Source organism: Panicum virgatum, chromosome 6K, assembly GCF_016808335.1.
Source record: "Panicum virgatum strain AP13 chromosome 6K, P.virgatum_v5, whole genome shotgun sequence".
In the NCBI taxonomy this organism is placed as follows: domain Eukaryota; kingdom Viridiplantae; phylum Streptophyta; class Magnoliopsida; order Poales; family Poaceae; genus Panicum; species Panicum virgatum.
The window spans coordinates 43,238,488-43,259,948 of NC_053141.1; the positions used below are offsets into that span (position 1 = coordinate 43,238,488).

The window sequence follows — 21,461 nt, forward strand, 5'->3', positions numbered from 1 at the left end:
GGTCCGCGAACCCGGCGCTTTCCGCTCGTTCCAGCTGGCGACGGCTTACTGCCTCACCTGCTCTGAGGACTCCAGCGGGGGGATTACGATCCCGCCCGGGAGTGCTTCATGGTCCAGCTCGTGGACGGGCAAGACGACAATGCTCCGGGTGGTGACGGGAACGGCGGGGCAGACGCGCAGGCGAACCAACTGGTGGTGCCACCTGCGGCCCCTTCTCCTTCGTCAAGCTCGGCGGAGCGGCAGGCATAGCTGGCGCAGCTCAAGGAGCTTCAAGCCAAGCTCGACGAGCAGCGTCGGCAGACCCAGGAGGTGCGCACCGCACTCAAGCAGCAGCATACCGCGCGTGGTGCACATGCCCAGGTGGCGGGACGCGTTGCCCGGGAGCGGATCCTAGCCGACGACAACGTCGACAAACCTCCGGAATTGAAAACAACCGGCGAAAAACTTGTCGCTGCGGCCTACCTACTCCAAGCGATGCCTGAGCCATCAACGACTTTGGGTCGCAACCTGCGCCGCGAGGCACAGGCACTCATCGAGCAAGCTGTCGTGCAGCAGGCCGAGAGCTCTGCGTCTCGTATGCGCTCGAAAGCCCTGGAGCAGCCCGGTGGGACTGCACGCCAAGACCACGAGACTTCGGTGCACACTCCGCCAGGAGGGAAAGGAAAGGCAGCCGTAGCGCACGACGCGAAGGCACCCTCGGTGCACGACCGCATCGGAAAGGCTCCCGCAAGGTAGCGACTCTCCGACACGCGCGGGCATGCCGGCGACGGCGACGCCCGCTACATCATCAACGGCAGGAAGTACACCCCTCGGCGGGGAGGACGTTTCGACCCCGAGCACGACAGGGGTGAGTCACCGGAGCCTCCGGGCACCCGGGTGTTCAGCCGGGAGATTCGAACTGCTTCTTTTCCCCCGCGCTTTCGACAACCCACCACCCTCGTCAAGTACTCGGGCGAGACCGATCCTGCAGTCTGGCTCAATGACTACCGCCTAGCGTGCCAGCTGGGCGGTGCGATGGAAGACGCGGTTATCATCCGCAACCTTCCCCTTCATCTTGCTGACGCCACACGAACGTGGCTCGAGCATTTGCCCACGGACCAGATCCACAACTGGGCCGACTGGGTCCAGATCTTCGTGGGCAACTTCCAGGGCACATACGTGTGCGGCGTGGCGCGTGCCCCGGTCTTGAGGGCCTTGACCGGCGCGAGCGGGACTGTATCCTTAGCGACGGTCCCGGGGCTGGAAATCGGGGAAGGAAAATTGAGGTTAGCAGGAACGGGGAATCAATTAAACGAACGCAAAAGAACAAAACCAGAGACACTTACCCAGACCGGGCACTCATGCTGCGCTTGTCCGTGCCGCTCCTTTGGGCCCGCGGCACACCGACGCCCCTCGACGCCTGATCCGAGGGTGTCACCCTCGGAGCGGGTTGAGGCCTCGTGGCCGTCTGCGCGGATGCCTCCGCGCTCGCCGCGAGCCCATCGCCGCCCGTCGACATCGTGGGTGCGGGGACCTGTGGCAGAACCGCCTAAATTATTCCGGCTCAAGTGCGCAGGCCATCACCATAAAGGCAACATTAGCTCAAACGCACTTCAAACGGAACAATTCTCGGTCTGTCGGGTAACGTCCCGATACAACCACCGGTTCTCGGATCGAACAAGCATACCCCGCACGAAGGCGAGTCCAGAGATATTACAACCACAATTTTACAAAACAGGCATAGTAATGATTACAACCCAGTTCAAACCATTATTACAAAGCCAACTTAAGTAAAACAGTTATACAAACCATAAGGGTAAAGTTTCAGTGTTTAAACAGCGGAAGATAAAACACGACGGCTACAAAACGTCGCAAAATGATACCAAGCTAGCCCAAGCAAGGTATCACTCGTCATGGTCATTGCCGGTCGCAGACGTATCCCACTCTACGGACCAGCCAGGAGACATCGAGCAAGGGTAGGTCAAACTAGCGACCTGGTCCTCAAGACTCAAACCTGAAAAAGGGTTTCAACAGCAAGGCTGAGTATTCTAATACTCAGCAAGACTTAACCGTCAACGGGTATACTAAACCCACTGTAGCTAGACTATGCAGGGTTTGTGAGGCTCTGGTTTCCTTTTTTTGCTGAAAAGCAATAAAGAGTAGGTCCTTACTTTCAAATTTTAGCTTTCACGATTCTAGTAGATTAACCATTCTAGGTAAGCAACCACTAATCAACCATGGTAGATCTTTTAAGCAAACATCAAGATTAAACATAGTAATGTTGCTCTTATTACTCTGTGTGGCAAAGAGATCAAGCAGTCTCATTTCATCGTGAGAGGCGGACGATTCTGAATCGAAATTCAACCTTGCAAGGATAACCTAGCACACACGTCTGGAACACCGTCGGGTCATTCCCAAACAACCGTTGACCTTTCTTTCCGGCTTATGGATAGTGCCACTCTCCCCGACTACAGGGCTCCAAGGTCCACCCGTGCCCGGTCCACCCTTGTCCCTTGAAGTCGTAGTGTTGATCAACAATAACATTTAAAAACCTATCTCTAAAGAGAGAGTGGGAGGTATATCCACTCCCCGGTCCAATCGGCTACTAGGCTTACCGCGTACCATATTTACGGCATGTGGCTAGTACGTTCAAAAACTTAACCAGCACTACCACACACCGCGACCTTAGCAAGTTCATCAACACAGACGGGGTCTCACCAAAGGTCATGATATTGAACACGACCCCGTCCGTCGTCCTTATATTGATAACAGAAAGTAAACAAGCAATTCCTATAAAGCTCGCGAGTGACAGGCAATCACTCGACTTTTACCGGTCCTATAAGCTTAGCAAGTAGTCGAACTTAGATCTAGTGTTCATTACATAGGTTCCTAGGATCATGCATCTAGAGTTTCAATTCAAATCCTAAGAACTGTAAATGCACAAGTAAATAATACAGCAAATGATAATAATTTGAAATATAGGTTATGTCCGGGGCTTGCCTTCTCGGTAGTTGCTAACTATTTCAGCTCTAGGCTCTTCCGAACTTTGGTCCGGGGCTTCAGTTAGTACGGCGGTGTTTACTTGAGCTTCGAGATCACCTCCGTCAGATTCCGGGATCAGTTCGTACGTCCCGTCCGACAAAGTAGTCGTATCTATATGTAATGCAAGAACAATATTATAAACACACATGGGCAATCATTTATAGAGTAGTTAAATAACAAATTTAACTACACAAGGCATCATGATCAACAGCACAAAAGAAGTTAACTAACTTCATAAAATGAGTGGTGGTGATTGCCTATACAATTAAGTCATGGTTTGTAAATAAATCAACAACTCAGAGTACAAATAGTAATAAATTCTACCAAAATTACACTAAATAGAACTTGAACAAAGTGATCTACCCTGTAAAAAATTATGCCATGACATTTAACCATTTAATCACAATAATTCATTTACTCAGATAACATCTAGAACAAGTAAGAATTACACAGGTCAAACTAAAGCAGATCAGAAGCTAAAAATTTAACATGAGATCTACACAGGGATGATCTAGCTACTGTAAAATGTTCATGATTTTATCTACACAAAATTAATTCTGAGAAAATAAACAAAACAGACATCAATTTAGCAAGATTCAATTTTAACTCCTGTTCTAGCCATGAACTAAAGCTCAAACTCCCTGATTAAGCTAAACTACTCAAAAATAACATGCAGAAATATTTTCATGATTTATTACAAACACAAACTATTTACCATAAATAAAGACTACTAAACAAGGTTTAAATCAAATAAATAGCTACACAAGAGGACTGATCATGAAATTTTTATAGCAAAACTAGTGTCACATGAGTAAACTACCACCAAAAATTTCATAGCAAGACCAGCTTTCAAGCATCAGATAAGAAAAAGATTAAATAACTAGTATTTATATACCTAGTAACACAAATCAATATCTACAACAAAAACTTGCAACTAAAGCCTAACATATTATGGTTCTACTGTATAGAGCTCTTCAAGAGGATTCCAAAACATCAAGAATTTCTATTTTACGAATTTCCTATGAATTTATACTGAATTTCAAAGTTTACAGCAAATCCTAACAAACAAGTCCCTGAAGGCACTATTCATATGTGTCTTGGGTTTGCAGACAGCCCCCTGGGCTTCTTCGAATTCCAACCCGAGGCCCTTAGCAAAGGTCAGAGAGGGGGAGCGACGTTGACCGGCCAAAACCGACGAAGGGAGGCGTCGGCGGCGAGGGAGACCTTGGGGAAAAAGAAGAGGAGGCCGAGCCACACCCTTGGGTGCCCGTGGCGCGTCGGGAGAGGGTCGGAGGAGGGCGGGCGGCGGTTGACAGCGAGACGGCGGCGAAGGCGCTCGTCGGCGGGGTACTCCGGTGGCACTGGGCGGCTATGGTCGAGATGGTGAGCACCGGTAGGAGTGTAGGATGCTCATGGGAGGGTTAATTTTGGCGGAGGAGGGCCGGAGCTATGAGCTCCACGGTGAGCAGGTGGCGGCGGAGCTCTGCGCACGGCGGCGGGGGTGGTTCCCGTGAGGCTTGGGCGAGGAGAAGGGGCCTAAGAGCTGCGCGAGGTCACGGCAGAGCTCGCTAGGCGGTCAGCGCGGGCGGAGGAGCTGCGGAGGCGCGGTTCGACGGCGAGGGTGAGCTCGCCGGAGTTCACACGGGGCGGCGGCGGTGTTCTGCGGGTTTGGGGTAGAGAGCGAGCGAGAGGGCGAGTGGATTGCGATGCTGGGTCTCCAGGGGTGCTGAGGCGCGCGCGAGATAGAGTCCCGGGGTTCCACAGAGGGCCAGCCACGGCGGCGGCGAGGTGGCAGCCGCGAGGAGCTTCTGGGCTCGTCGGGGTGGCGTGGCGAGGGGTGGAGGCTCCAGCGCGAGGGGACAGTGGGTCTAGGAGCTTGCGGGGGCGCCACGTGAAGTGGAGGCGAAGTCGGACTTGGCCGGGGGCGACCCAGCGCGGCGGCGGGCGGCGTGGCGCTGTCGGCGGTGAGAGAGAGCAGAGAGACAGACAGGGGAGGAAGACAGGGACCTAAACACAATTTCCAAAAATCCAGGGACCAGAATGTAAACAAGCAGTAACTTTTAAAATAAAGCTCAAATGAAAAAGTGCCCAACATGAAAGTTGTTCAAATTTTCAAGATCTACAACTTTGATGTTGTGCAAAAATTTATTTGATGAAAGATTCAAGAGCTACTTTTTAAATCATAAGAGGGATTTTGAATTCCAGGAAACTTGACTTTTTCAATGAAATTTCACTTCAAAAATTGGGCTGATTTGTAAAGATTCCAGTCAAGCAATAAATGCACTGAATTTTGCAAAAGCACCCTCCACAAACGCTATAATTGCACACCCTATTCAATAAACTACAGAAAGGACCTTGCATAAAATCATAATTACACATATAACCTTTATATTTACAAAAAGATCCTTTTTCAAGCAATTCAAGCACATGATGCATAATTTGGTTCTAATTACTCTAAATTGGCTATTTAAAACTCTGGGCCGTTACAGGACCCCCTCGCCCGTCGCTGTCTGGGGCGACCTCCGCTCTATCGCGGGCGCAGACGATCCTCCACCCACCGCCGGCGTGGGTGACCCTCGTCCCGCCGCCGGCGTGGGCGATCTCTGCTCCGCCGTCGCTGGCGCCTCGTCGCCATCCTCCTGATATACCGGCGGGGAACTCGCGCCCGCCGCCGCCGCCTCGTCGTCGCCCGGGGGGGTGAACCTCGGTGTCCGAGGCCTCCTCCTCGTCGTCCGTGGATTCGGGCGTGGCGGGACGTGGTTTCCCCTCCGCGCGTCCAATCTTGCATGCCTTGTCATGCTTCTCTTTTCTCTTCCTCTTCCTCTCGGCCGTCGCCTTCGCCGTGTTTTTCCGCTTCTTCACCGCCTCTGCGTGCAGGCGGTTGATTTGGCGTTCTTCCGGGACCGGAGGCCTCGAGGGGTGGCACTTCAACCCCTACAAAACACAACCAAGTCGAAGTCAGGAGGCGGGGAAAGGAACAGCACAAGTCAACAACGAATCTGGAATCAAGACTCACCAGAGAAATGTACCCCGGCTCGGGGCGCATCTTGATCCTCCAAAGATCTTCGGGGTCATTGGGGAACTCTGCCACCGCGCTCCTCGCCCTCCGGACAGCGATGTCCCGGGGGAGCAGCTCGACCGACCTCCTCGAGCCCGAGGCCCGGGCCCCGCGGGTGAGCTTGAAGATCGGCAGGACCCTCTCCATGAGAGGGATCACCCTCTGCTGGTGGAAATTCGCGATGACGGCAGCCGCCGTCAACCCTCTTCGATCCAGGCGCTCCAGCGGGTCGGTGAGGGCCTTGAGCCTGGCTTGATGTGCTGGGGGCGATACCCCCCAGTCCCACTTCTCGGGCCTCTCCCGAAGCACCCTGTTGGTGAACGCCGGGAGCTTGCTGCTGAAGTTGCGCAGGTAGAACCACCCTCGAGTCCACCCGGCGTTGTTTGTTGTCATCTTGTTGGAGATGTACAAATTCTTCCAGCTGGGGCGCAAGTGGAGCGTCAGACCGCCTACGCGCGCGTACCTCTTTGCTTGGTTCCGCACGTGCTCGACGAAGAGCTCGCCGCGGAAGAGGTGGATCCACAGATCCCAGTGCGCCTCGATCCCTAAATATCTCTCGCAGACGGCGACAAAGACCGCCGCCTGCGAGATGGAGTTGGGCTGAAGTTGTGCAGCTCCGCTCCATAGTAGTCGCACAATGCCCGCATGAATCGCCCCACGGGAACGCCGAATCCCCACTCGTGGAGCCTCACGAGGCTCACGACGTAGCCCGCGGGGGGATTCGGCTCTGTCTCCTCCGGCCGCGGGGAGATCCACGCCGGCGCCCCAGAGTCGGGGTTCAGCGGGAGCAGCCTGTCCTCTACTAGCCGCTCCAAAACCGCCTCGGTGGCGGTGGATCTCCCCCACGGCAACGGCTCCTGGACGTCCGCCATTGCTTCAGACCAAGGGGGACGCGGGTTGGCAAGCCTCTGCGGTGGCTAAGGTGCGCTCTCGCTTTCCTTCCTCTACTTCCTCTCGCTCTCGGCTACGTGCTCAGAAGGCAGGGGAGGCGAAGAAGGCAGGAGAAGCGAAGGCAAATGGCCAGGTGAGCCCAAAACAACCCCTTTCTCCTCGCTTTTATTCACCGTAACGGACGGGTCCGCCGCCACGGCCAGAATCCACCGCATTGAATGCGGTAGATTTTGCTGTCACTGACGGCCGGGTCCCACGGCGCGGAGTCTCCCACGCGCGCAGTCGGGATTAATCACGGCACGGTAACCGACGGGCACGGCGTGACTGTTGCGCTGTTCCATCCGTCAGCCGCCACCCACGCCGCTTCGCCTGCCTGAGGTAGATGCCTGAAAAGGCGCGCCCACACCGCACCGTGCGAATCGGGCCATGTTGCTCACGACCGGTGAAAAACCCGCTCGCGTGACACGCGACTCCGCGCCGTCCGCGAATTTTGACGGAATATTCCTCCCGGGGGCTTTTTATCCTAGAAGGAATCACATTCCGAGGCCTTACTGATCAGGGGTTCGAAGCCTGGCCCGTCGAGGGTTCGACAGGCGCCCCAGATCGCCAAAGTCAGGGACTGCATGGATCTGCCATACGAGCTACCCTCGAACGCGGAGTTCGAGACATCCTACGCAGTGTTCAAGGCCAGTCGAGGGTGCCTAGTAGGGGGATCCCATCGAGGGAGAGCATCGAGCCCTCGGACCCTATCGAACGGATCCGAGCCCCGCCTAGCGAACCCTCGCAAGCGCTTTATGTGACGTGTCCATGGACAACGAGCCGACCCTTATCGAACGAGGCACGGACGTCCGCTTGAACTACCCACTAATAGCTCACTGAAGCAGCCATAGCTCGCGGCCCGGGCATGGGTAGCATGGTGCGCTTCACCCCTCCTCCCTGCAGAAGGGCGACGAGGGTCGTAATCAAAGTCGAGGGTTCCCCTGAACGCCTTCACGCAGGCCTGGGCTCGGGGGCTCCTCGCACTCCGTGGCTTAGGCCGCACCCACGAATAAGTGGATAACTATCGATTGTGAAGTTCCGCGTGTCTAACCAAATCCCCTACTATTAACGCACGCCCGCCTGATGGTTAAGCTGAACGTCGGGTCGCTGTACCAGCACTAATAATGCCGAGGGCGGCTGAAAGAGTGCCGATGCCGGCTGAAAAAGACGCTGGACGGCCACCCCAGTGAAGCAACCCAGCGGGGCGACATTTATAGCCCTTGGACGAATGCAAACACTCCTCCAAGGCCTCAGGGGCTACACCCGCGAGTGCGCTAACGCGCCCCCACGAAGGAAACTTCACACATATTCGAGGGCTGAAACCCTCTGTATACCCCTATACCCTTGATCATCCTCCCCGTGAAGGAGAAAGGGACCCTCCTCGATGAAAATAAAGATTACAAAGGGTTACCGGCGCCAAGCCATCGAAAAGTACAAATACGTTGCCACCTGCATGGCAATTTTCCCTGTCTTGGGGAGGATCGAGCGACGAAGAAAAGCACCAAGCCCTAGGGATGCGAGGAACGGCCCCCAGACCACACGGGTCCAGCGAGATGCTCTCCTCGCTAGCTTTCTTCTAGCATCTCCTCCACCGAAGATTATGCGGGGGGGTCAAGCTGGCGGACATCACCCTCCACACCGTCTCCCCGAGAGCAACCTTGTTGCCGGGGGGGACGACGCGAAGAACAGCCACCAAACCTGGCACCAACGCCATGGTCAGGCGTCTCCATCCCCCTTCAGGCTAGGGGACATCGTAGAAGCAGGACCCCACGGGCCCGATGCTCTTCTGCTAGTCCCACTGAAGCTGAGGGATGGTGCGCACGCCCTCTCCGGCTTTCCCCCGCCGCTCGCAAGCATTCTTCTAGCACCGAAGCCTAAAAAGCCAGGCCGCCCCATCTGGGGGCCGGTCACGAAAGGCAAAGGAAAACATTACGAGACTTAGGTGATGCTAGAAGTAGGAGCAGGGGAGTTGGAGAGGAAAGGGAGTCCCTCAACCCCTATTTATAGCTGCGTCGGGCGCCAGGCTTCAAACCTGTCGAAGGGCGAAGGTTTGGGCAGCCCGTGACGGCGCGGCACTCCACGAGCCTGTCGAGGGGTCCGGGACCTCCACGCGACCTTCTGACCTCCTTAGTGCGCACGCCGGCACTTTGTCCAGGGGGGTCCGGGGTCGCCATGTGCCCCGTTACTACTGGAGCGCGCAAGACCCTGACCTGCAGGGCCCACGGAACGCCACTGCGCCACATCTGGAGGACTGTACACCCTACAGCGACGACCACGCCGCCTGCTGGGATTGGCAGGACGCCGGCGCGATCTCCGCGAGGTCAAGGACGATGCCTAGGACGACCGCCACGCCCGACGCCATACCCCACTGTGTACTTCCCACAGTACTCGACTGTTGTATCCCCACAGCTCGGGGAGGAACGACGACTTCCGCGATCCCCTATACATGTACACGTCCCTCCTTGTGTCTATAAAAGGAGGAGGCGGGCTTCCACTAAGGGGGTCGGTCGGCTCTCTAGGCATTACACCGCTCACAGAGCACATACTCGCTTCTAGCCCCAACAACGCTACTCGACACGCTCAACTCCTCTTCTAGCAGAGACTTGGGAGCCTCCCTCCCTCTCTCACCTCGCTTGTACCCCCTACTACAAGCACTCCGGGTGCAAGATAATACAGTGCCCTCGCACACCCTCTTGCTGGACGTACGGCCCCGCGGCCGGAACCAGGATAAACCCGTGCGTTATTGTGTTGTCTCTTGCATCAACATCTGGGACGAGAAAACACACAGTATTTACTAATTGGGATCCGGATCCCGGGTCAGGACATCGACACCGCTCCTATTCATCAGTCTTCTCGTCTGAGGTGCACAATCATCGAATCAGGGACCTTCCGCATAGGCAAAGATTAGGCCCAACTATATCTGTTAGGCCCAATAATCAAATCTGGGCCTTGGGCATTGGCAAGAATTGGGCCCAAGCATAGGCTTCACGGATTCACGGGCCAGGCCCATGGATCTTGCTGCGATCTGCGAAGTGGACCCGTCACCCCGTGGTCCGTACTCCGTGTAGGTTGTTGGCGAATCCTCTGGAACTTGCGCTTTCCGCTTCGTCCCACCGAGCCGGCGGTGGCGCGGTGCTGTGACACCCTCCATCCTCCATCCATTCCCTGCTCGCCGTAACTCCATCACTGTTTCCGACCCCGACACCCATCTCGGCTCTCGCCATTGCCCCGGCTTCGAAGCAAAACCCGCTCGTCGCGGCTGTCTCGTCGGAGCACTCCTCCTTTCACCCCTCTGTCACTCTTCCCAACCGCACAAGCAAGGCGGTGGATTAATCTTGCCGCGAGGGTGTTGCCGTGCCCCCTCCCGCGCCTCCTGCGGCGTTCGGAGTTTCTCTCTCTGGGTTCCTTCAGTTCGGAGGTACGGAATGTTCTTCTTACTGCTGATTTGGGCTGGCTGCAATCTGAAAACGGTGGGACTTAACTCCGCGGTCCGCGCCGCAGTGTCCGTCAATTCTACTGTGTTTCGTTCATCTGTTTGTTGCATTTCCGATTACAGTAATGGATTGGCACTGTGGATTGGATGCCCTTGAGTCACGGTTGAGGTTGTGCTATTCTCGTTGTGAAGGATTAGCCGAGAATGTGATGTCATTTCAACGACTGTTTCGGCAATCTGCTTCCCTTGCTTCCAATGTTTTGCTCTCTAAAGTTTGCATAAGTTAACTACCCCAGACTGAGGGCAAGTAAAGAATATAACCTTGTGGATCTTGCGTTGTTTAGCAGCTAACCATCATATAAGACGGTAACTAGTACCAATTCTTTATCAAAGTCATGTAGTCCACACAACCTTGTTGGCCTTGTCGTCTTGATAATACCAATGTGTTGCCATTTGGGTATAGTGTTACGGTTGAAGACACTGCATTACTGTTTCCAACTCTGCCTGTGCTATCTGTTTGAACAATATGGGTTCAATTTGACTAGGTATTTTAGTTCAGAGAATGTTCTGGTATTCCATGGCTAAAACATCCATATCTTGCCGTGCTATTCCTCACACACCATTTCTTCATAATGATGCAGCTATTAGTACTGCTTTACCTGGATGCGGCTCTACTCATCTGCACTCTGTTTGTGGCGATCAAGCATGCATTACCATCCTAATCAGTTCAAAGGAGGCTTCACACATAATATGGCCTTGTGGAAATGCTCGCACTCACCTTCAAGCGTTTACCATGTGAAATCTTCTCAACCACAAAGTATAAAGTACTTTGTAAGCTTGATGGGCCAACAATTCCGTTGTGGACTATCAACCAGAGAGGGTAGTCTAAGTATAAAGCTTGATATGCCTTCACACGAAAAGTCGAGGATTGGCTGGAACTGGAAAGGTATGCACCAGAAGCTTGGAGGTGTAGCTGGTGGACTTTGCTTTGGTTTTTCGGTTACTGGACTAGCAAGCGCTGAGGTTCCTATCATTAGAATCAATGACAATGCTGAAACTTCATCGTCAGCTACCAGTTTAACTCATGGGAATAAAGTGTACACAGATTATTCTGTCACTGGTGAGAAATGCCAACATTTTTTGGTTTAAAATTTTCTTTTTTGAATCATGCAGTGCCTTGTATAATTCATATTTACAATTCGTTTTATAGAATAATGGGCATTGGCCTCATTGCTTATGAGTGCTTTACATGAATCCCCCAGGTATTCCTGGAGATGGTAGGTGTTTATTCCGCTCTGTGATTCATGGTGCATGTATTAGATCAGGGAAACCCATACCTAATGAAGACCTGCAGAGAAAACTAGCTGATGAATTGAGAGCGATGGTATGAGATGGATTTTTTTCTGTAGTTATATTTGATGACTGATCATCCCAAAATTCTTTGGAGTTTGGAGGCTAGAGAAAAGACAAGGAATTCTAATATTATTATTGATTGTCAGTGTCACCCCCTGAAATAATCTAGCTCGTTTTTTTTCTTCTAATTGAATAGGTCGCTGATGAATTTGTGAAGAGGCGGGAAGAGACTGAATGGTTAGTTGGTACACTTTCTTTATTCCTCGGTATCTAGAATGAAACTGAATCATATGTGCTCACTGCTGATATATTGCTGAATTGTTGCATATGTTGTTACGAAAATTTTGCAGGTTCGTTGAGGGAGATTTTGATACATATGTATCGCATATTAGGGAGCCACATGTGTGGGGAGGCGAACCAGAATTGTTCATGGCTTCCCATGTTCTTCAGTCAGTAACTGTATTTGTATTTTGATACCAGCAATCCCTAACATTTATGTTTACCAACTCTGTCTAAAATGTCTATCAATGCTGCAGTGCAGTGTCATCATAAGTTGAATAGTGTTGAGACGAAAAAATATGTACCCTTTGCTTTCTACTTGATTGTATGAAAAAAAAACTATCTCCTATTTTCCTCCTATGCTGCCACCTTATACAATATAAGATATGCAGTTTCTTTTTGTCACTATTCTCATGTATCGTTGTCAACCCCAAGTACCAGTTGATTAAAATAATGGTCACTAGAATAAATTCTGATGATACACTACTACTTTGTGCACAGGATGCCAATAACTGTTTACATGCGCGATGAAGATGCGGGTGGTCTGATAGCAATTGCGGAATATGGTCAGCAGTATGGAAAAGAGGACCCAATCCAGGTCTTGTATCATGGTTTTGGCCATTATGATGCTCTACAGATTCCAGCAAAGATTGGTTCAAAGCGGAAACTGTAGAAATTGTTGAGTTCAAAATTGTAAAGGTAAGTCATGAGGTGATATCTTTGCCGTTCTTCATATGTAAATAGTTATTACTAAAGTGCAAGAGCGAGCTGCTAATGCTGTCTCGGTGTTTATACAACTTACTGAACACTCAAGCTATATACACCTGTACATATGTGTGAATGTGGAAGATGGCTTTGATGAGAACTTGAAATGGCACCAACTCACCAAGCCGAAATGCTGCTGCATAACTCAATACTTCCCCAGTACCTGATGAATTCAATACTTGGACATAAATACGTACTATAATATGTTATTGTTATGCAGGCTTTGAAGTTTGAATGTCTGAATTTCTACCGTAGAAATTCTTTTTCCATGTAGTACTATATAGTATGCCCTGAACCTGAAAACTGAACTCGTCGTTCTGTAACTGGTTGTACACCAGAAGTCAGAACTCATGACAGCATGTATATGTACGCAATAACGGATGCTTTGATTTCCAGCAATGCCCGCACCTGCTTTGAATGACCATGTGAAGAACACCTCAGACTAGCCCTGCTAATGGGTCGGAACTCGCACCATACTCAACCCCACCTAAAATTAACATATTTAGATACCCAACCGGCCAACCCCACCCAACCCAATTAGTTAATTTCTCAACTCTAACCAACCCGCCCCATTATACGCGGGTAACCCATAAAAACCCATGGGTTCTACTATACAGAGGAATTTAGTGGTTCTACACTTAATGTGGGGACAACATATATGTCTAGCCACACTACTTTGCACAGAGTATCTGTCAGTTATATTGACTCATCTCTAAAAATTTCAGTCAATTTCGATAAAATTTTATAGTGTGAACGCGAGGTTTTAATTGCAGGGTCCGGCTCTTGATGTGGAGCCCACGTGTAGTTCTAGCCACGCTGCTTTGCACAGAGTAACTGCCAGTCGTACTGAGCCATCTCCAACAAATTTCAGTCAATTTCGATAAAATTTTATAGTGTGAACGCGAGGTTTTAATTCTAGGGTCCGGCTCTTGATGTGGAGCCCACGTGTAGTTCTAGCCACGCTGTTTTGCACAGAGTAGCTGCCAGTCGTACTGAGTCATCTCCAACAAATTTCAGTCAATTTCGATAAAATTTTATAGTGTGAACGCGAGGTTTTAATTCCAGGGTCCGGCTCTTCATGTGGGGCCCACAGGTAGTTCTAGCCACACTGCTTTGCACAAAATAGCTGCCAGTCGTACTGAGTCATCTCCAACAAAATTCAGTCAATTTCGATAAAATTTTCTAATATAAACACGTGGTTTTAATTTCAGAGTCCAGCTCTCACATGGGACCCACATTTATATATAGTTATACTATTTTGTAAAAAGTATTCATTTCAACCCGCCTCAACCCGCATTTATATGGAACCCGCTCCGACCCACCCCATTAACTAATACAACCCATTTTAAATCATCAAACACACTCCATTTCAAAACCCACCCCATAAAATCCATTTCAACCCAACCCATTAGCAGGCCTACCTCAGACGACGAGTTGCCTTGGAATTGAATTGGCAACAGAACCCTGTGCGATCCTCAAGCTCAATGATAGACTTTTATTCCCATGAATTTTTTTATGGGCATTCCCATGAAATATTACGAAAATGAAAAGGCAACTTAGGATCGTTAGCCAAAAACAATAGCGTTTCAATTCCGCGGATCATCTTAACACTCTGTTAAATCAGATCTTTCTGATGCATCAGTGCAATCTTCTGCAAGGATGCGTGTAAAACCTGGCTGTCAGACTTTTTTTGTTCTTGCAGAGGCAAGGCTGCAGAAGGATCTGGTTTGCTGGAACGGCTTCACCTTCAGGGCAGAGGTTCATCAGATCGACATGCTACATGGTGGGTGGGTGCATGTGTTCCGTAAAATAATGGTAAAAAGGGTCACATTAGACATTGTAGTACACTGTAGTATTTTTCGTTTGTTTATGGTAATTGTTGTTCTACTATGACATAACTAGGCTCAAAAGATTCATCTCGTCGTGTACATTAAAATTATGCAATTAATTTTTTTTATTTACTTATATTTAATGCTCCATGCATGAAGCAAAAGATTTGATGTGATAAGTGAATAATGAAGTTTGGAGAGAAATTTTGGAACTAAACACAACCTATGAAACGAAGCTGCTGAAAGAACAGAGCAGGTAGCGTGATGGGCAGCTGTCAAGCAACGCCCGGCAAGGCAACATCCCTAGTAGTAGTAGAGAAGAGAGAGGTGACCGATTCCTGATCTTTGTTTCTGAATTCTGATCTGAAAGGTCCCCGCGCTCATAGTAGTAGGCTCTGTCATCTGTGTAACATGAAGTGTCCTCCCGAGTGCTTACCAGTACGCTATGGCAGTATGGCTGAGGCTCTGTTTAGTTTTTTACAAAACGCAAAAATGTCGTAAACACATTATTTTACAATGGAATCTTACTAATTTGAAGCACTAAATGAAGTCTATTTACAAAACTTTTTGCATGGATGGGCTGTAAATCGCGAGACGAATCTAATGAGCCTACTTAATCCATGATTTGCAACAGTGGTGCTACAGTAACCATCTGCTAATTATTAATTAAACATGGATTAATTAGCGTCATTAGATTCGTCTCGCGATTTACAACCCATCGATGCAAAAATTTTTGCAAATAGACTTCATTTAGTACTTCAAATGACCAAGATTCCTTTGTAAATTTTTTTTGCAAAATGAACTAAACAGACCCTGATTCATCGTTCTCGTTTCCGGCGATCGTTTTCCGCTCCCACACCAGTCACCACAAGTTCATTTTTCAGTTTGATGTGGTGTCGGACAGAACGTTGCGGCGCCGAGATCGTTAGCGTTGATCAGTTGTCCTTTGGTCCGGCGGCCCAACGAGTCTCCACCTCCTCGACGCACGATGGGGGATTGGGGGTCCGTCCTGGAAAGGCCCAACGGGGCGGAGCCGAGCTGTTGTGTCCTACCTGTTGAGAAGCTTTGCCGCGCAACAAAGCACAGCCCCAGTTTGTCCTGCGATGCGGAGGCTAGTACTCCGTAATTAAGGCTGTGTTTAGATCCGCGAAAAACGGTAAAAAGGGTCACATCGGATATTATAGTATACTGTAGCATTTTTTATTTGTTTATGATAAATATTGTTTTATTATAGGCTAACTAAGCTCAAAAGATTCGTCTCGCAATATACATCAAAATTATGCAATTAGTTTTTTTATTTACCTACATTTAATTCTCCATGCATGAGACAAAAAAATTGATGTGATAGATGAATAGTGAAGTTTGGAGAGAGAGATTTTGCAGCTAAACTAAAGGTGAGCCGCCTGCCAATGCTCCGGCAAGCCGCTGGCCCGTCGGGCCCAGGAGGTCCCCCTCGTCTCCCGCCAGACGCACGGCACTAGCGCGCACTGTGGGGCAGAGAGAGTGTTGACACCCAAAATCGGCACGATTCAGGTTTTCTGGACAATCTGGACAGACCGGTCAGACCTCTCTTCTAAATCGGTCAGAACGGTCTAGATAAGTTTATCAAATTGCCAAATGGACTACACCATTGCGTAGATCTCGTCGAGACGATCGAAATGCATATATAGAACGTCCAATTTGGAGTCCGGATAGGGAGTTATGCCTCCCGGAAGACCTGCACCCCGGTCTGACCGGTCTGACCGGTCCAGAGACCGGTCAGACCGGTCCGAAACGCCCAATCCGAGTTAGGAGTTGTATTTTGACACGAGATTTGATAGGGTTCCAACTTCTAACGGGTACAGACCTCCCCACTCTATATATATGAAGGGACACGGCCGATTGAGGGTAATCCCAATCGATTCACACATTTATCCTTTACTTTTTATCTCTAAACCATAACTTTTCCAATCTCATCTGCTGTTCTTCGCTCGTCTCCATGGAGTTCGATGGCATTCTGAGTAGCCTGCCGACCTCAGAGCAACCCTAGATCCACGAGCTCAGACGGGGTCCCTCCCGAGCTCGAGGTTTTAGGTCTTCGCGGCGTTCTCTGTAGAACCGGTCTGACTGGTCGCCATAACCGGTCTGACCGGTCTGTGCGCAGGGAGCCCGTTGGTGAAGATCATGTCGACGATCAACGCGCGTTCTAGCACATTCGAGTGTGTTGGCGCAAATTAGTGTCAACACACTTTTTGGCGACTCCGCTGGGGACAGATTAATCTGGTTTTTAAACCGATCTAATCTAGTTCTCAAAGAAGATGGGTGTCATCACCGACCTCGACGAAGGCAACACTCCACATCTATCGAGGAACTCAGCGAGGAGGAGCGCCAAGAGTACTTGGTGGTCAGGGAGCACTTCAAAGCACAATTCTTGAAGGGATTCAAGAAAAATCAGCAAGGTCAGGTCACGATGGTTCAAGAATTTGTGATGCCCTCCTTCACGCTCAAGAATAAGCAAGTCGAGGTAATAAACAATGTAAGCACTTCGTCTTCCGACTTGTTTAGGCAATTATCATCTATTATGGATCAGAAGATTGCTGATATATATAAGCCCATAAATGATTTAAAAGATCAAATAGATATCATGAAAAAAGACAAATCCGTAGATGATAATTGTGCTTTCTAAACTGCTAATTCATCGGCTACGCCAGCATCTGTTCAAGAACCACTATATGGCATGCCGATGAACTATTTTGCAGGGCAAACATCACCATTGCAGCTGGTACAGCCGAATATGGCTGGACCGGTCAGACCGGTCCAACAGACCGGTCAGACCGGTCCAACAGACCGGTCAGACCGGTGCGATGGTGGTTAGCCCAGTAACATCTACACCAAACACGTCAATTCCTTGCTCAGCAAACCTTAGCCGAATCAATGAGATGACAAATTATGTGCAGCCTTCTCCTTCACAAGAATCTGGTCCTCCACATGAACTGATTCTTGTTAATGTACATGGAAATTCTAGGGGGCATGCACCGATAAGTTCGGTTCAGACGATGGTACAAGATGATCCGATAGAACATCGTCTTACTTCTGTAGCACAAGCATCCACGAGTGGTAGATGCAAAGCCGATCCCGCTAGGTTAAAAGAGGATCCGGCTAGTGCGATGAAAACTAAATTCGGTGTGGATATAGGTAATTCTACATTATACCAAAAGCCATATCCTGTTGAATTTGATTTAGTTTCTTTTCCTGCTGGTTGGTGTGTTCCTGATTTTGTGAAATTTAGTGGTGATGATAATAAAGTACCTTGGGAGCACATTGACCAATATATCTTACAACTGGAAAAAGCTAGTTTCCATGAGGCTTTGCGAATTCGCTTATTTTCATTATCATTGACTGGAACCGCTTTTTCTTGGTTTTTTTCATTGGCCCCGAATTCTATTCAATCTTGGAATCAGTTGGAACGTAAGTTTCATGATCGTTTTTATAATGGGCACAATGAAGCTAAACTGTCGGATTTGGCATCGGTTAGGCAAGGCCAAGATGAGCCTGCTTCGGATTACTTCCGAAGGTTTAAAGATATAAAAAATCGATGCTTCAATTTAACAGTTTCTGAAAAGGAATTGGCTGATTTGCCTTTTGATGGTTTGCGTTCTTATTTGAAAAAAGAACTCGAAGGCTTTGAGTACTACACTATTAATTATTTGCACATGAAAGTCTTGGGTTTAGAATTTAGACTCCAGAGCGCAAAAGATGCCCATAATACTCATCGGTCCATACATGTCGATTGTAAATCTGATTCGGACGATGAGAAAAAAGGAAGCTTATGTTGCTGAATTCATATGGCCATCAGATGCTAAGTCATATTCTTGTTCATCGCTTAAGCCGATTCCAAAGAATCGGCAAGAACAAGCTCGTTTCACTTTTGATGTTTCTAAGTGTGATCGTATATTTGATGAATTGCTTAGAAGCGGAAACATCAAGTTGTCTCATGTCATACCGCCGCTTGAGGAACTGAACCGGCATGCATATTGCAAGTGGCAAAATATTTTTTCTCATGCAACTAATGATTGCAATATCTTTCGTCGAAAATCCAATCGGCCGTTAATGAAGGACGATTGGTAATGCATGAGGTAAAAGATGACAAGGCGTCATTCCCTGTCCATACGATTGATTTGGATAATGTCAAGGTACTCATTCGGCCAGAACAAGCCGAAAGAGCAAAAGGAAAAAAAATGTTATCCTTGGTGAGCCAAGGCCGAAAAATATCAATGACAAGATTCATGCTAGAGAAGCGACGATGGAGAAAACTCCTGATGGAAAGGAGTCATTGAAGATCACTGTCAAAACTTCAAGGCCCAGGGGGCAAGAGAGTTCCTCACGATACACGAGTCGGCCTGCTGCCCAGGCACAACCGGTCAGACCGGTTGCCTCAACCGGTCAGACCGGTCAGACAAAAGGTCGGCCCTGAACTTTCAAGTCTAAGCGCCCGGAAGGAGGTACTCGGAAGGTTAATGAGTTAAAGGTGCAGGGGAGTTTTACAAAAGCAGAAGCTCATCTTTGCTCAGCTACTGAACAAGTACACAAAGGCCGCTCCAAAAGATCGGCCACTAAAAAAACAACCAAGTTCACCTCCGCGTCAAGGCAAGCATTCTTTTCCTAGGGGAGAATCCAGCAAGCGTAGGGGTGATAGCACTACCATGCTGCCTCCTCAGAAGGTGTATGGTGCTACGTCATGGGCGTCACCGGCATCGGGTTTTTCTTGTCCTACATGGGGGCATGAAGGAATTTGGATGTATTGTTATCCGATGCTATACCCACCATCTCACCACAGGGAGGAGGATCACAGAAGGCTTATGTTCAGCAAGGTTTCAGGACCAGTGCACGACCGATTGGGACCCCACCAATCAGATCAGAGGCGGTAGCCTGCACCGGTCAGACCGGTCGCCACTGACCGGTCAGACCGGTCTCATCAGAGACCGGACAAAACTCATTCTCCAAGACAGATTTACCGTGTCAAGGAGAAGAAAGAAGAGGTACAACCCACTATTGATCCAGAGAAAGCTAAAGCCGATGATGTTGTGCAAATCGGCAATATCGAAGTGGTTGTTAATGATGCGGGTACAAGACCGATGGTTTTTGGTAAATCTGTCAATCCTTCTATCCAAAGGTCGATCATGGCTAATGATCATGAGGCTAGCAGCAGTAACTCGACATCAAAGTACTTTCAACAAAGATGGTGTCCTTCGGGGTTGACTCGTACTCAAAGAAGGAAGCTGCAACGTCTACGTGCTCAGGAGAAGAAGGAAAAAGAGTTCAAGAGGCTGAGGGACAAACAATCCGACCACTACAGACCAATGGTCCCTCAAGGCAAGGTATGGAGGGTCAAAGCAGTTGACCAGCCAGCACGACCGGTCGAACCGCCTCAGGAGACCGATCTAACCGGTACAAGCGACCGGTCTGACCGCCCAGAGCAACCGGTCAGACCGGTTGAGGTTGCAGCAGAACAGAAAGCCGAATCGGCAATACCTGTTTTGGTTCCTTGTGATGGAGAAACACCGCTAACATTCTCGGTACAAGACAATGAGGAGCTAGTGGATCATGAGGCTACACCAAAAGAGCAGCAATATGGAGCTCGACGACATTTAGGTGCTCGGGGGGCAAAATATTGGCAAATGATAATTTACCTCATGAAGTTTCTATGCAACAGATCAGTTTGCAAGGGGCTCTCAAGACTTTGATCATGTATTTGAGGTCTTGAGCTGGTTGAAAATTGCAACATCAGCGGATAAAAGCCGAATTAGAAGTTTTTTAATTCAAGCCAGAAAATTGGCAAACTATTTGTAATAAGGCATATTGATGCTCTTACTTCTATTCTTCGGTTAAAGAATGAAACCGAATTTACTTGGGGGCATAATAGCAAGAGGTCTTTGAAAAGATAAAGGTTTATTTATCTTCGCCACCTGTGCTCAAGGCGTCTAGGAGAGGGGTTCCTTTCAGGCTTTATGCGGCTGCTTTAGACAAGATCATTGTGGCTGTTTTGACTCAAGAAACCAAAGACAAGGAGTATGTCATCACTTATATAAGTCGATGACTTATTGATGCGGAGACAAGGTATACTCTTACTGAGAAGTTATGTTTGTCTCTCTATTATGCTTGTACCAAATTGAAGCATTATCTACTATATAGTACTTGCATAGTAGTATGTCAAACCGATGTGCTCAAGCGCATGTTACAAAAGCCGATTTTAAGTGATAGAATCGGCGAGTGGGCTTATGCTTTAGTTGAATATGATTTGGCTTGTGAATCCTTGGAATCTATGAGAGGCTAAATCATAGCGGATTTCATTGTTGAGCATCGGATTAATGATAAGCATGTTTTGGGAATCGGTTATGTTACTTGCACACCACAGAACTATATTTCGATAGATCGGTTTGTGATGATGGTCAAAGAATTGGTGTTATCTTTATTTATCCAAGTGGTGGTATTCTGAGTTCTCAAACCGATCAAAGGAGGATTGCATAAATAATCAAGTTGAGTATGAAGCCCTCTTATTTGGCTTGGAATTTTTGCAATCTACGGGCGTGAAACGTGTTGAAGCCTTTGGTGATTCACTTCTAATGGTGCAGCAAGTATTCGAGGTATGCTAATGATATAATGGATATTTAAATGGATATCTTGACAAGTACCTCGATATTATTTCGTCCTTCAATGAATTTGTTATAAGATATATACCAAGGGAAGAGAATGGACAGGCTATTGTTATGGCTAAGCAAGCATCTGGCTAATAAATTATGAAGAAATATTTTCA

At 48.9% G+C, this 21,461-nt stretch overlaps 1 protein-coding gene across 2 annotated transcripts; it reads left to right on the plus strand.

The window, feature by feature from the left end:
- Window positions 1-10,088: 10,088 nt before the first annotated feature.
- LOC120712789 (OVARIAN TUMOR DOMAIN-containing deubiquitinating enzyme 4-like) lies at window positions 10,089-14,729 on the plus strand. Of its 2 annotated transcripts, none has more exons than XM_039998668.1 (7): window positions 10,089-10,427; window positions 11,084-11,562; window positions 11,705-11,826; window positions 11,992-12,032; window positions 12,146-12,244; window positions 12,576-12,773; window positions 14,542-14,729. In XM_039998668.1, exons 2-6 carry the CDS (start codon window positions 11,106-11,108, stop codon window positions 12,745-12,747), a joined length of 891 nt encoding a protein of 296 aa, XP_039854602.1. In that variant the 5' UTR covers window positions 10,089-10,427; window positions 11,084-11,105; the 3' UTR covers window positions 12,748-12,773; window positions 14,542-14,729. The 2 variants fall into 2 exon arrangements, with proteins under 2 accessions (XP_039854602.1, XP_039854603.1); XM_039998669.1 differs by lacking the exon at window positions 10,089-10,427 and adding an exon at window positions 10,460-10,987.
- Window positions 14,730-21,461: the final 6,732 nt, after the last annotated feature.

What these genes read in the sequence shown, in the direction of transcription:
- LOC120712789 (XM_039998668.1), top strand. Translation starts at nt 11,106, where the DNA reads ATGCGGCTCTACTCATCTGCACTCTGTTTGTGGCGATCAAGCATGCAT. An exon ending in CTGATGAATTGAGAGCGATG is followed by an intron (nt 11,827 to 11,991) that starts GTATGAGATGGA and finishes CTAATTGAATAG; the next exon opens with GTCGCTGATGAATTTGTGAA. An exon ending in AGGCGGGAAGAGACTGAATG is followed by an intron (nt 12,033 to 12,145) that starts GTTAGTTGGTAC and finishes AAAATTTTGCAG; the next exon opens with GTTCGTTGAGGGAGATTTTG.